Source organism: Opisthorchis viverrini (genome assembly GCF_000715545.1).
Source record: "Opisthorchis viverrini unplaced genomic scaffold opera_v5_347, whole genome shotgun sequence".
Taxonomy (NCBI): Eukaryota; Metazoa; Platyhelminthes; class Trematoda; order Opisthorchiida; family Opisthorchiidae; genus Opisthorchis; species Opisthorchis viverrini.
In genome coordinates, this window is record NW_008751997.1 from 253494 (window position 1) to 269390 (window position 15897).

At 47.1% G+C, this 15897-nt stretch overlaps 1 protein-coding gene across 1 annotated transcript in view; it reads right to left on the reverse strand.

Moving 5' to 3' along the window:
* T265_10160 (hypothetical protein) overlaps positions 1-15897 on the reverse strand; it is a gene marked incomplete at both ends in the record, with an annotated part of 68258 nt that overhangs the window by 7018 nt on the left and 45343 nt on the right. The window contains 5 exons of the mRNA XM_009176450.1: positions 2142-2310; positions 3182-3477; positions 5584-5792; positions 11523-11661; positions 15493-15849. Of these exons, the coding sequence (XP_009174714.1) occupies positions 2142-2310; positions 3182-3477; positions 5584-5792; positions 11523-11661; positions 15493-15849 (1170 nt within the window). The remainder of the gene's footprint in view (positions 1-2141; positions 2311-3181; positions 3478-5583; positions 5793-11522; positions 11662-15492; positions 15850-15897) is intronic.

Consider the following 15897-nt stretch of genomic DNA (forward strand, 5'->3'; position numbering starts at 1 on the left):
TTTGATTGGGTTAACGTAGGTAATCAGAGGAAGGATGTCAAAAGCTTCCATTATTAGTAGCCACATAAAGGAGGTTTTGTGTGCGAGTGTCGGCACTTTTTCCGTCTACGATGGATGTCAGTACGCGCATTGAAATTGTGAAACTCTATTATTCCCTTGGTGAAAACGCCACCGCTGCATTTCGTGGTTACAAAACCAAACATGGTTTCATCAAAGATCCTTTCACCGTGTCGACCATTACACGCTTGATTACGAGATTTGAGTCCACTGGATCTGTATTGGATTTTCCTGGCAAAGGGAGAAAGTCTCTGAGTGATGAAAGAGCGCCGATTGTTCAGAATGCCGTCGAGCAACTTCGGTCTCAGAGGATCTTCTTGAATAACTCAGGTGTCTCAGTTGACCGGCATTCCGCGCGCCAGCGTGCATCGTATTATGAGACGCCACCTTCATCAAGTCTCGTGTATATCATGAAAATAAACCGAAGAATTTGATGGAGTTAAGAGGAGTGTGCACGAGTGACGCTTGAGGAAGTTAAACATGCTGTGTCTCGCGTCTCATACCACCTGCAACTTGTTATAGAAGAAAGGGGCGGTTTCTTTCGACATCTTTTGTAATGCCAGTTTGTTCACAGTAAACTTCCATGATGCATGTGTGTCCAAATAAAAATGATAAATGTTTGAATTGACGTTGAAGTTTTAAAATGAATACTATTTTTTGCGTCTATTATGAGACACACTGTGCTTTGCTAAACAGGTGCACTTAAGGAGAATTCACTAGGATGCAGAAATGGGGTTGCGTTGTAACATCAAACACCGCACCCGATCAGTCACGTTTAAGGCACCTTGATCATCGCATAGTGACACTCATCACAAAACGCACACGAACAACTCGGAGGCCATCTTTAGGGGTATCAAATCGAACTGGAAAGCACTAACGTTCTTGGACGTTTTTAGTGAGTATAAGGGTGAATGGACCTTTCGAAATATGCGTGTACTGGAAGGAGACCAAATATTTGTCGGCAAGAGCCACTAACCGGTGAGGACACACTTAAATTAAAGGAAGCAGAGGAGAACGAGCTGGTCAGACTACTCAAAACGACATTTAAAATATCCAAGAGATTTTTCTTCACACTCATAAGGTCGAAGACAACTCTGGACAGCCTGCTACCCGTTTCACTGCTCATCAGGGAGGCTTGGCTCCGGGGTGTCGTACTCAGAGACCAACTTGTACAAAGGTAACACACTCGTTAGCAGCACAAGAAGTCGGCGTTAGTGGGGGACTCAAATGACACATTAACTGAATTTATCGCCAAAGAATTTCATCAAAACTGATGAAAATGTAAACACCCGGACAGTAACGTTGTCAGGAAAAAGCAAGCAGCCAGAGGGATAATATTACTCTCAGATCAGGCATATAGCGAGATTATTACGTCAAAACAGAGTCCAGGGTTGCCAATAAACTGAATACTGCTCTGTTGAGGACGATGTGAAGACCTGTGGATAATATTGAAAAAAAATACTAGAGGAACTAAATGCGAACGGATAAAGGAATCTAACGCAACCGTCATAAGAAACGGTCCACCGTGTTAGATCACTTTAAACGAAGATCAAGACGGCCATTAGTTGAACTCGAAATAATCTTGGCACACGGAATACAGGACGGGGGAAGGGAGATCTTGGTACTCGGCGACAAATTCGATGGACCGAACTACGCAGCGTCACGTGTAATGGACAAGGAATTCCACTGAAGGCATCCAACGGGGCCGGATTGTAGATGAACAAACGAGAGAGAGACCAACCAAACAACTAATGGTGGTCGAACGTCGGTACACGAACACCTTAAGAAATGGAACATCATTGAATACTGCTACAGGACGACGTGCAGATAATAGCGGTTTGATTTGTGGTGAAACGATTGTCCACAAAATCGCCCATGTCAGTGAACAAGCTGGTGGCCGTCCATACAACCCGAGCTATAATACGCTTTCACTAAAACTGCAATTTCCTCGTGGTTGGGGCGATATATTGCTATCGTAAAGATGAGCTTAGTGAATTGCTTCAACTTAGAACAGGTGTTATAGAATTCGAATCGTCTTGTAAGCGATTCACACACCAAACTAGTTGAACCAGACACCGACTTACCAGATAGCTATCCAAGTAGTTCACAATATTCTGGTTCCGGTAGGCCCGCATAACGAGAATCTCGTTGAGGATCAACTCCTTCTTTGGCTGCTTTCGCAGGTTCATTTGTTTGATTGCTACCCGGCATCCGGATTGTAAATTTCTACCGATATGCACGATTCCAGAGGCCCTAGATGAAAAAGGATGTAACGATAATGTGAGTTAATGAGGCTCCGAGGACAGGCCAAATGAGCGGCAGCAAGCACTCAGTTCCTGAAAACGTGGATTGCTCCATTACATCGCGTGTTCGCAAACCAGTACCCCTCTAAACCAGGTCTATTCAGAAAGAGGTCGACCTCTACTGGTCCTTTATGGTCTCCATGGGAGATACGGCGCTCCTCGGGAGAGTCCAGAAAGGTGTTGTCTCCCAGGCACAACCTCATGTGAGGGAAATCAGGCGCCCTGTTTGCACGTGACCGTCCATTCCGTATTCGAATCGATCTGTTCGAATGAAACGAAACACTACCGAGGGTGCAAACAAGCCATGAGATAGCGTCATGGAGCGGACGAATGTTCATTCGAATTGCGATCTATGGTCGTATCAGTTGCATGTACTAAACCACACCAGCTACTTCAAACGCAAAACTGTTCAAACACTAGCATTTGGGTCGCCAATGACTGTGGGTGACGGGATGTAGAGAACGACCGAATTGGGAACAGCTGTTAGGGATGGCATTTTGATTGAGAATAAGCTCACAGACACATGCGCCTGACGACCACGAGGTCACCGAAAATAATCAATTAGTCGTTCAACTGTAACATCCTTTCGTGGTCTAGCTATGATGTTAATCGAACAAAGCACTAGAGCTAGGATGGTGTCTGGGTGTCCAAACCTAGACCGGAGCAGTCAGGATGCCGCGGTTGGGTTCGAACCCATAAACCTTGCGACCAGTAAGTTTGTGTACTCAAGACTCCACGATTGAATCATTGCTACCGACAAAAAAAACGTTTCAGATGAAAACTGGACGAGCCTCGTTGAGCTAAGTTTGGAATGCACTTACCCATGCCCAATGCTCCCGAGGGTTTCGTATTTGGCTTGAAACTCGCCTCGAGTCACTATCGCTCGGATGCGATCGATGATCTGTTCGTCGCGTAGTCGGACCATTCTGCGAAAGTTTGGTGAACGTCTGCTGAGCAGTAGCGGAGTGTGAGGCAAGTCTTTGATGGAGTCTGAGCCATTTGGAGTGTGGTGAAATTTGTCCGAGGGCAGTTGCTGCTGAGCCCCAACTGACGAGTCATCCCCGTTTGTGAGACCAGTCAAACTATCGGGAGACATTCGACCTTGATGAGCTGCAGACTGAGGGGGGCAAAAAAACACTTCATTGGAGTACAGAATCTACCGGACGACAACGCATCAAGCATACCATGTTGACGATAAAAAGAGTTTTTCTAATGGGTGACCCGAAAACTCCGCAGGTTACGAGATAAGGGAGCTCTCAATTGAGAAATTCCTTTCTACTGTCGGGAATGAAAAGTGGATAGGTACATCTGATGTGTAGTAAAATGCTGAGGATCTGTTTCTTAGCTTTGAGCAGCACCTTTGTTGGTGTGTTCAAAAGGATTTGGAATTACAAGCACAACTGCCACGTGACTCACACGAAGTATGAGGGCTAAAACAGTGACACGTTGTCAGAGCCTAGACGGGAACAGTCGAGAACCGTGAGCCTTTCGTTCGGTAATTTTACGCCTTAGCCACTGAGCTACCTTGCATAAGGACCATCATCCGAATCCAAAGCTGGATTTGTGGATTTCAGACTCACATCACTTCAGTTTGAACAGTCATTCTTTTATCCTGAGACAATCATTCAGGTAGAAAGAAACGGGATGGAGTTTCGCTCTTATTTGGCTCGACAGCAGTGCACATCCTTGTCGTATCGGGGCTTGAACTCCGCACATCTGATATCCGAGGCGAGAGTGTTACCACTACTAAACCAGCACAGATGGACGCATGTGAATTTTCACGTTTGAACAGTGGAACATATTCACCGTTGAGTCATGTGATTGGTTCGCCTCGAAACCTCGAACGAAGACCCAGTAACTGACTTGGTTGTTTCGACCGATTGACCCATCTGTCAGGAATTCACAGCCAGAATTAGCGCCACCGACGCTTGAAATCTCCTGGAGACATCATGATAGTTCTTACCTAGGCCTGAAGAATCCGGCTGTATTTCAGCCCCCATATCTTCTTCGAGTCATCATCATCACCATCGACAGCATAACATCAGTGTTCAATACCGGCTTCACTGCCATACAACCATGACTTATTTGAAAGCCTTATTGTAAAGAAAAGAGTAAAGGTGCACAGGGAAGGGACTCAGCGCTGGATCAATACAATCATTCCGAGGTGCCTACACCTCCAGACACTCACTCAGGCAATCTGGACAGAAACTGACAACAAGAACTCCACTGACATCGGTTGGCAGCCATATCTTGTAGTGTCTCCAACCAGGCACAGTGAGGATCATGCGGTCCCCATCCTGGAAGGCGAGTAGCACCGACAGCACCCAAGCGTTTCGTAATCTCCTTCATACTCCTCTTCAAAGTCAAGGGTTAGTCACCTCTCTGTTTACGCCACTCTGAATTGGGCACAGAAAGTTGCACAACCGAAAACGCACTTTCTAACTGCCTCGTTACGGATTCACCGACACCAACCCACAAGAGCTATGGTTCTGAGACAACGATTGTCGAACACCTGAAGACGTCTCAGTTCCGTTGCTCGAACAGGCCAAGCCTCATAGCCATACAACAAAACCGCCCGTAGCTTGATACACATGTCCCTTCAGATTCAGGGATAAACCATTCTGACGCCATAGATGTCCCTTCGAGTGACATTGTCTACGATACTCACCTTTATGAGGTAACCCTCTAAAGGGAATACTTACATCTTGGAGACAACCCCAGCTGCAAAGCGTTTTTCTCGAAAAGACGTTCCAGTATCCTAAAGACTGATTTACTCCACGAGAACGAATGCCACGAGGGGAAATGCTCAATATCGTTGAGGGAGATGACGATGGTGAGGATGCCTTAGGATATACATGAACAACAATGGGTAGTTTAGAGGGGATTGAGTTCCGTTCTTCTTCAGTGACATGAACAAACTAGACTAGTGGCATTCAACCTCTGACTCAGGCCTTGCTCACGTGACTTTTTTGCATAGCACATGATTTTCTATCAGAATATGAATTTGGAATGATAAGTTGTACGTTTGAAATGGCACCGCTTCGCGCCAAATGGCTTCTTCTGTCACCTTTCTTGTGTACTTCGTTTTCTATCGTTCTGTTTTCACCATTTTACATGATGCGATTAAAGGGGGGACAGGGGTTCGGGGACCACTGTGTAAGACGGTCGTGTATGCTACGAATCCTGATGCCCGACATCGATATGGTTCCAAGAGCAAACTTACACGTTTATGACGTTTTTGACCATCGGAAACTTTCACCACTGTACGGCCACGTGAATGTGTGGGGTGCGCCTGGTTAATCAGCTGATCTCCACCCGGCCGTTTGTCAGGAGAGGATTCATCAACACCAACCACGTGACTACCACCACCACTCGGAATGTCCAGCTCGTCACTCTGTGGGGAGATGCTACAGGAGATCTCGTCATAGACCTCTTGAAAAGACAAACAGAGGAATGATTTGATAAACGCGATAGTATTGTCGAATTGGGAAGTACAGCTGAATCATCATCATCATCATCGACAGCATGACATCAGTGTTCAACACCGATGCTTCACTGCCGTAGTACAGTTGAAGACCGGACGGAAGTATCCGTAACAAAATAAATCATGCTAATCGTTCAGCTGTAACAGTCTTCTGGTGCCTAGCTGCCATGTCACCCAAGCAAGAAGGCGAAGGGACCACTAGATTGCTCAAACCTAGACATGAGCAGTAGGAATGCCGAGATGGGTTCGAATCACGGACCCTCTGAGCTATGTCGAGCCCCAGTAGTGGCCCAGGGTCCAGTTTAACTACAATCTCGGGGGGAGAGAAAATACAGCAATGTTCAGAGTGTGACTTCGGTTCGAAAAAACTGTACGGTCAACTAATAGTTCCTTGGTTTTCACTCCGACAACAACGGGGGAAATGAAATTAGGAGACTAGGACTGTTGTTGGACAAATGTGCTGTTAGTAGTCGCTAAATGTGTGCAAACGATAGCCTTCTCTCCCAGAGTTAGACAGTGTCTGTGAACAGGCCTTGTAAAGAACTGGGTGAGACAGGAAATCGAGAACAATGCAAAAATGGAACGACCTACACAATTCGAGTCCGAGAACGAAAAGGATACTTTTAGGCGGAGCACTTGAGGGTAAGAGGTTTTTCGATAACGGGTGGGGCACATTTCTGTTGCGCGCATGATCAAAAACACTGTGATCACAGAAAGTTGATACCGTCCCTAAGCACACAGTGGATTTCAAGTATCTTGAATTGCCAGAACTTGAAACTTGGTGGAGTAAAACAGCAGTGGTCCGAGTAAGTTGCAACACACAGGACACATTGGGGCCGCGTTGTGAAGATGCCCGGAAATAAAATGTAAGTAGTATGGGACGAGTACCAAAAATCCGCAGACAACCTATAATAAGAAAGACTATGCCCAAGTGATAAGCACCAAAAGAGGGTGAGACCGGTTCTTTGTGTTCAACACTACTTATAACGGATATTAGCAAGCATTCCGCCACTGTTGTATCAGATAGTTTCAAGGCGATACACTACTGCAACCTTGCTCCCACCTACAAGAATGTGTAGTTTATTATCCGTTATTGATTTTCGATACGCTTCACATCCGAGCGAAATGTGTAGGCTGATCTGAAATCTTGACATTTCAACACAGCCATGGCGATTTTGGGATATTTAAATTTCCGAATAGCCTGTTGGAATACGCAGACTAGTTAGCCGACGGTAAAATAAACGATAAAATCGAAATACTACTCACAAGGTCGCTGAAAACTCACCGGGTAGGCGCAGTTCCCGAGTTCTCTAAAATACACAATTACCGAACTACCGGAAGGTTTGTGGTTCGAATCCGATCTCTGCCCCTTGGCCTCCCCTGTCTAGGCTTGGGCAACCTGGCAGTATCCCAGCCCTCGTGTATCCTTCGTGTGGCATGGCAGCTAGGCACCGAAAGAGTGCTACAGCTGAACGATTATTACTTGTTTCTAACGGGTGCTTGGGACCTACGCCTCCTAATCGAGGTCGGTGTGCACCGAAATTGTGTTAGCGCGCAGACAAGTGGAGTATGGTCAGCGCGGGCAATCTATCGTATTTCGCGGAGGTTTCGTTTCCTGCCTGGCAATAACCCCAGGGACGTACTACATCACTGATGCTGACGGATTCCGGCCGGAAGGAACGTTAAACATGTTTTGGTGTGCGCCGCACCACTTCGCTAAAAGTGGAAATCCCTAACTTCGTAGAAGCCGCACTTTGATACATCGGCAAGTTCTACGAAGAAAAGAATCTCTGTCATCTCGTCGAAACGCAGGCCAAAAGCTCAAACTAGCTGGTGCGAATGATCAGGTTAGGCGGAATCTCGGATCGAAACCGCTTTTACACTTGCAATTAGGCACTACAATGGTCAGATAATGTCGTCATCATCATTGGGTGTAAGAACCTCGTACTTGTCGTATAGTGGTTATAGCTGCCACACAGTTGTTCACCGATGATTTGTGGGGATGAGTAGATAGTTGCGCATTGGAGGCGGCATCTGATAGATTGTTCTGTAAACACAGCAGTGTCAGCGGACTTTTAAGTGGGGAGTTTGGGAGAAGAGCTCTGCATTCAAGACAACAGCCTGAATGTACGGACGCCATTGAGGGTTCGACTTGGTCATGTCTGACAATGTCCCCAACCATTGATGTGGCCCGTCTTGGGTTCCCATCCAGGGAGGGCAATGACTAGTGCAGCTGAGTTTGCTGGTAATGGCTTTCATATTTCTATGCCAAGTAAGTGGTTGACCTGCCGTGGCTCGTTACTACCTTTCACGTGACGGTGCGAAAAAAATTGTTTGAGGAAGTCGGTCGACTGGCATACCGAACATGTGGCCAAGCCAGCGCAACCTATGCAGTGTGATCAGTTCATCTATCATGGACGAGTTATCTCTTTCGAAGACCACTCGGAGTGCTTCAGTGTTCCTGCCAGACTCGGGCGATGTTTCGAAGACATCGATCGTCTAACATTGAAAGCCTTTTAACGTCATTGGCTCGCAGCGGTCAGTTTCTCACCAGTGTAGCAATATGGATCGCACCGCAGCATTGTAACTTCAACCGTTGATGAGTAAGCTGATGTCACTCCTGCGCCACAAGGTGATACATTGTCCCGAAGGAAATACCATTTGTCGTGAGACCACCGGTAATCGTACAGCTGCCCAGGCAGAGAAATTTGTCTACTACCTCAATCGGCTCATAAGCAAGCATGAGGCTAGGGTTCGAGCCTACCCAGTCTTGCAGCAGCATCGTGCAGGTGGGAAGCGCATACCAATACATGAGTCATGTTATTTTGTTTATTATTAAGAGGCCGCTGGGTGCATCAGACCCGTCGGTCGGATAACTGGAAATCAATTGACCAAACGACGTTAGGTTGCGTGATGGGAAGGTTTTGGGGAGGGAGTTCGGTGGGCAAACGATGCTTTCCGGTTGCCCAATCAGGGAAGAGGGTTTGGTTGAGGTGGCCCACCTTGAGCCCTTGACTCAAAAGTCTGGTCTACTGGGCAGTGGGAGGATGTAGGGTTTGTTTAAGTAACCTTGACCCTAGCCTCTGACTCAGAAGCCTGAGAGGTGAGGCACCGGGCAGTGTGGTTTTCTTTAGGGACCATTCTCGGAGCTGACAACTGCTCGGCTGCGAGAGACTGTCCTAGCGGCTGAATAGGGCGGGTGAGCTTGGGCAGCATCCGACTCTTCTGTTTCGAGGGTATTTCGACCGTATTCAGTAATGCGCCGGTGGTCACGGTTAACCGTTGGGCGATCAGAGTGAGGGCTGATCTTTTCTAACCCGTTCTTCTAAGGAGGAAGGGGCCATTACCGCTTCCATGGATATGGACATGCTGATCGGCTGTCTTCACACCCCCACCGCACAAGACAGTACGACTTTACCGCCTCGTAGCACGATTACTCGTGCACTGCCCGAGTCCACTGCACTTGGTCTGACTGCTCCTCTATGACCTTGCTGGCAATGTTGCACTTTTTCGGGACGAAGTTCTAGCCAGTGTAGCCGGCCGAATCACTGGAGCAACGGAGCCCGGCTACCATGTCTCTAGGTGGCATCTTTAGGTCGGGGTTGGGCGAAAAGTTGAACCCTAACGCGAGTAGCCAGATGATCGGGATGCTTTCTGGTCCCACATCAATGCGAGGTCCGATTGGTCGAAAGTGTGGACCCAACAGTCAATCATGATTCAGTATCCACAGAATACCGGTTATCGATATCGCATCCAGAAGGGGTTCGATTTTCCAGAATATTATCGCCCCATACATTTCATATACGACGCACTGTACATATGTTTTTTGGCTTGGCTTTGGGTTTTTATTGGACGTAGTGCACCTTTGAAGGTTTCTTTACCGAAAACTCTAGCTTGAAAGGTTCGGACCGAGGACTGATCTTCCGGGTCCGGAAGCACCAATCGCTTTCAGCTGCATCTGCAAATTTTGTTGAGCTGAGTGGTTTGGTGAGTTCCACGGCTGTACGGTCAGAGGATAGAAAGACTGATAGGTCTTGGCTAGCCACTTCAGTTTCGTCCGTTGAGGACTGCTCTTCGGTGCTACACCCACAATGTCATTCGTCAAGATGCTCGAAGCGCAACAACTGCCCTACATCCGTGGCTGCTAGGTCAAGGGCTAAATCTTCCACATTGGCGACAAATCATTCCTCAAACATAGGATTCATTAAAATACTCACGGTCAACCGGATGCCAGTCGCCAATGCGCAGCGACCTACCCACCACCCCGAATCATCGGTGAACAGAACTGTGGCAGCCACAACCACTGTACGACAAATACGCCGCTATTACAGCTGACGATGCTGGTGATGAAACTACTCGACGTGAGTGAGGAAGAAATGGACAGAAACGGAAGTAAGTATGAAAAGTTACGCACCATGACAACAAAGGAGTAAGTGAATTGCATATGAGTGTATCTCGCGAGTTGGTAACTGTTCGGGCTAGGTAGAATATGAGGTTGACAGAAATTTAAAGACTGCGTCTACCTGATGAGCACCAAGAAGGACGAGAGTGGTTATGGAATATCGAAGACTTTTTGTGGATAACCTTCCGATATCGTACAAACTGAAACACGAGGCGGTCTCTGTGCAGTACATTCAGTCGAAGAAATCACAAACGAGGAACTGAGCTGAGTATTCTGTTAAAAACAAACTAGAGCACTGCACCTAAGTGATGAGCCCCAAGGCAAAAAAAGATCGTGGGTTATCGAAGGGCTTTCCGGCGACCTTATGGAAACGTACTAAGTGTGACAAGTGAACCCCTCAGTTGGGAACACTGTTGTAAGAGGTCATATTTTGTTGCCGGGGAACGAGTTCCCTGCGTTGTCGGTGCAACGCTCGGCTCTCCGTTTATTGCCTCATAACTCGACATGATGGCAGCTGACTAGGTTGGCAAGACGAGGCTTTTTTCTCAAAAGCGAAACGCTACCCAGTAATAAATTAAGTGACAGTTTATCAAACTTTCATAAAACGATGACTTCCCGGATTACTCCGATTAATTGAGTGTCCTTCGTTTTGTTGCGACAGTGCGAGCGAGATAGTACTGAGTAAACCGACCTGGCTCGGTGAGACTTTCTCATCAACAGGCTTTTTCAGGTATCAGGTAAAACAAAGTGAGCACTGCTTACAACTAGCATTGCTCTTTGGAATGGGAAAATTTGAGGACAAATGCCGTTCCACATGAGTCCCGAAGTGGAAGTTTATGACCTTGAAGGCACCATGCAAAAGACGGGTGACTCTATGACAGATTTATAAGTGGTAATCATACAAACCGAAACCTGCAATAAGATAATCGTTCAGCTGTAACACCCTTTCGGTGCTTAGCTGCCATGCCACCCGAAGGAAGCACGAGGGTTGGGATACTGCCAGGTTGTCCAAGCCTAGACAGGGGAAGTCGAGAGGCAGAGGTCGGGTTCGAACCACGGACCTTTCGGTCAGTAAATTCGCGCTCTAAACACTTGGCCATCTTGCCCCCACCGAAACCTGTTCTGAACACAGAGGCGGTGACGAAAGGTGTGTTGCTAATTTTATGGTTGACAAGTCAGCTAACGACACATTATCTGTAAGGCAGTTCTACGGTACTGCTTACGCGTCTTAGAAAGTTAACGTACATCGGTAAAAGTTGCTGAGAACTTTACTGACCTGGTACAGCTAGCTGTGCATGGAACTCGTGAGACGGATAGCGGGAATCCGTTTTGCTGGCCAAAAACGCTGCCTCACTGATGCCACAGTGGCTGTGGCGACGGAAGTCCACATCCCCTGCAACATCTTCCACATGCTCCTGTGAGATAAAACGGTGAAAACGAGAATAAGTGTTCACAGTTAGCACATAGGGCTGATCTAAGCTTGCGGAGAGCAAAAGATTGATCGTAGCGATAGGTCATACCTTGAGCAATCACATCTTCGGGCTTGTCGCCAATAGTACCAGTGCTGAAAAATCACGAAACACGTCCCCATTCGGACCCGTTCAGTGGTTAGCCAACGTGCCACCCGAAGGAAGCAAGGGGGCTAGGATACTGCCAGGTTGTCTTGATCTAGACGGGGGCAGTAGAAATGCCTGGGTCGGGCTCGAACCAATGACCTTCCGGCAAGTTCACGGTCGTCTCGAACACTCGACTTCTCATGACGATGTCATTTGGATTTTGCGGAATGTTTACAAACTTAGAGGGCATTTAAAATCAGCAAACAAAACCGTGGATGTGTGTCGGATAAGATGCGATCTAGGGAGTGCGTTTGGGCTAGCCTTCGTGATGGGTGGAGAAACGGCAACTCGACTAGCTGGTTATTAATGGTCGATGATCTGACCAATCGGAGTGCACCTGAATGTGGACGTGACAAGTACACTGAACAGTCGCCTAGTCGATGTTTAATTATTCTGAGTGACAAGCCCCCAAAGACTCCATTCTCAGATGCCCACGTGACGTACACGTTGCACTTCTAAATCAGTGGACTATCAAAAACAAGTGAGAGGGAACGGATACCGATAAATCATGGTGTTGAACACAGCCCACGGAAAATCAGACATAACGAAGTTCAAAAAAGTGCATCGACCGTCAACAAACTGACTGTTCGTGGACAACTCAATCCCAGATTCAAAACTGAATGAAGCTACAACCTTGTCCAGAACATCTTCAGACATTTGACGCTTGGTCGTCAACACGTATGGCGGAGAATCGCTGCGCAAGTGGGAATGATGCCGGGGCGACGACCAAGGACAAACAACACCTGTAATCCAATATCATTCGATCTGCGTAGAAGCATCACACAGAATATCGAATTGCGCTTAATCTGGGTCAGAGTTTACCCGGATTTCGATGTACAGCTGGTGTGGATCGATGATGATGTCTGTAGTGCGTCGTCCGCTTTCTCGAAAGACGGCGAATCCGACTAACGACTCAATGGGGGAAGGAGAACAAAACGTTGAGAATGGCTCGTATCAGTAACGTGTTTTGTTCAAATCCACCTAGATTTTTCGATTACTCCTGTCTAGACCTCGGATGGGCAGACAGAATAGTATCAAAACTCCCGTCGCGCGGTAACCACGCTTCGAACGACAGTCACGGCCGAGTGATGGGATTACAGTTGTAAATTCAAAACGGCTAACGGACGATGTTCCAGTTTTATCGTGAAAACCATGTGTCGCAGAGACAAAAGGCTGTGAGAATGTATAAGGATACACAATAGATGGGAAGAACTACAAATCTACCAGGTACCCAAAAGATTGTCAATATCGATCTAGCGGCCTTGCTTGATCACAACCGAATCAGTCGCAATACAGTTGCAAATGTGTTGTCAAAAACGATTCGTACAAGCTCTGAATCTGCCTTGGTTATGTAACACGAATCAATGGCGCCGATGACTCAACAGTCTTGTAGACCACTATACCTCGTTCGTGTTTTTGCGCTTTCCAGTTTAGTAACCAATCCTACCTGCTTAATTCATCATTAGGCACGTATTGACCTGAGGACAGGATCTCGAAGACATTACTGCTCGTCGCCGTGTTCTTACTATTCAAGCAAATCTAAATTATACAGTTACGCAGATATGTGGACGCTGCAAACGGAAAATGGCACTACAGAAGCAAGAATATGTGAGAAAAGGCTAATTCTTCAGTAGCGGACCTAAGGCCATCACACTGATGTGCCGCAATGGTCTCGCGGGCTACACTGGCTGGAACTTCGTTCCACCAGGTGTAAGCATGCCCGTAAGGTCAAAGGGGAGCAGTCTGACCAAGCGAAGCGAGTAATCGCGTTACAAGGCGGTCTGTCCTTTGCGACAAGAGCGTGAAGTAAACGCAGTAGAGTTTTCCCCCAGGCGAACAGTGTGTCCACATCCATGAATGCAGCGATGCTCCGGGAAGGGGGCACAAAGGAAATTCTACTGCCTCGTGAATCAGACTTCTGAGTGAGAGGCTAGGGACAATGTACCCGAACAAAGTCCTACACTCTCCCACTGACTCCTTGCCGGTATTCTTGTTATTAGGAATTCTTAGCGGAATATCACTTAGCCGCTGAATGCAGCGGACTTGACCGATCAGACTGGGTTCGAGTTGGCCGATTGTCCCTTAGTCTGGTTGTCGAGCCTGCCAATTGTAGAGATATCATCAGGACGTGCGAAGAAGTTTTCTATATTGGTGTGCATGATGTCTATTTAGGTTGGCAAACAGACGGAGGACCTATAAACTGAACGTTCATCATGCTGACCCACCGTCATTTGACTTTGGTCTTGAGATAATGACCCAATGCTGGATTCACAGATTTGGGCCAATCACGGGTTCCAACCACGGATAGAAGAGAACATGGGATACCTGCGGATTCGGGCCAGAATATTCGATTATACAAAACAATGCCATTAAGCGGACCGTATATACATAGCTTACACAATGTTGGTGTATCACGGGATTCACCCCTCAGGGGACATCTCCTACACACCCCGATTCTCCCATGAAGACATCGTAGTTCGAAAAACGCTTTGCAGGTTTCGAAGAGCACTGAAAAATTAGTACAGAGAGGAGTGGAGACGAACTACCCTAGAAGCGAGCAGTGGAGGCATTTAGTGCGAACCAGAATATGGTTGTGTATTCTTTCTCCTGCTGTTGTTCAGCGGAATATGTTGGGCGCACGACACGACAACTTTCTAAGAGAATACGCGAGCACTTTTCGTACCGGAATACCACTACTAACCTCAACAGTTTAACCAGAAGCTCAATTGCTCCAACTTAATTGCCACCGGGCACGTAGTCATGCCAAATGAGCCATTTCAAGTCATTTAGTGTGCCAAATAGACTACCAGTATCTATTCAACGGCATTGCTGGACTACAGCCAAGGTAGTCGCTAAACGCCTGCGAAACCCGGTACTGTGCTGTCAGAAGCGTTTCGTACGAACACTGAGTCTGCCTTGATCGTGTGACACCAATCAACCCGCCAAGTCACTCAGCGGCCCTCTAGACTGTCTCACAGAATCCAGTTAGATGCGGTGCGGGGCCGCAGACAACCAGTCGTTCGTGTCTCCGTTTTGCGTTTCACTAACCAATCTACGCTGCGTATTTCACTTTCCGTTCCTATTTTAACCATTAGATATGTATTGACCTGATGACGAGATCCCGAAAACACTGGTGCTCGTCATTGTGTTCCTTTTCAAACCATGGGGATATTTAGGCAAAAAGCATTATGTTTCTATTATTCGAAACACGGCTAAGTGCCTTCGCGGCTGTTATATCGTATTACACCAGCGAGAATCTGTGAAGACACTAATGAGACCAAGCCGATTCGAGGTGGAATACACTAATTCACCTAGGACAGGTCTGAAGCATCAGGTACCAAATATTTGATTGGTCAGTTTACAAAATATAATATAATCATAATTGTTCAGCTGTAACACCCTTCCGGTGCTTAGCTGACATGACACCCGGAGGAAGCATGAGAACTGGGATACTGCCAGGTCGCCCAAGCCTAGACAGGGGAAGTCGAGTGGCAGAGGTCGGTTTACAAAATAACTACGGCGAAGTAACTGAAGAAGAGTTGAATTCTTGCAAATCGGAGGCACGTTGCGAGACTGCAACCGATGAGGCCACGGGAGCTTAGCATAAGAACAAAAACACCGTAAGCTCACTTGAAACTTTTCAAGATGGATATCTCCAGCTCTACTGACCGTATTGTATCGATCCGTTGCAGCAGGGACCGGACTAAGTCTAGGCCTGCGATTGGTCAGAATTTCCTCCACTCCATACGGTTCTTCAGTCATCAGTTCGTTCGGTTCGAACAACAGTTCGACGGGATAGGTTTCTTCCGGCATCGAACTGTCATTGAGCTGCCCAGAAGTGAAGCTGCTACTTCCGTAATAAATGTTCGAAAAACTGCTCGACGATTCACAGTCAATGAAATCGTAAGGCAAAAATTCCGCATGTGCTATATTCTTCCGATCTTTTTCGACTGCATGGGGTGAAGTGCTGCGTTGAGAAACGAAACACTGGTTCCCGGTGGCGATTGCCAATGAACGTCGATCATGCATTGATTG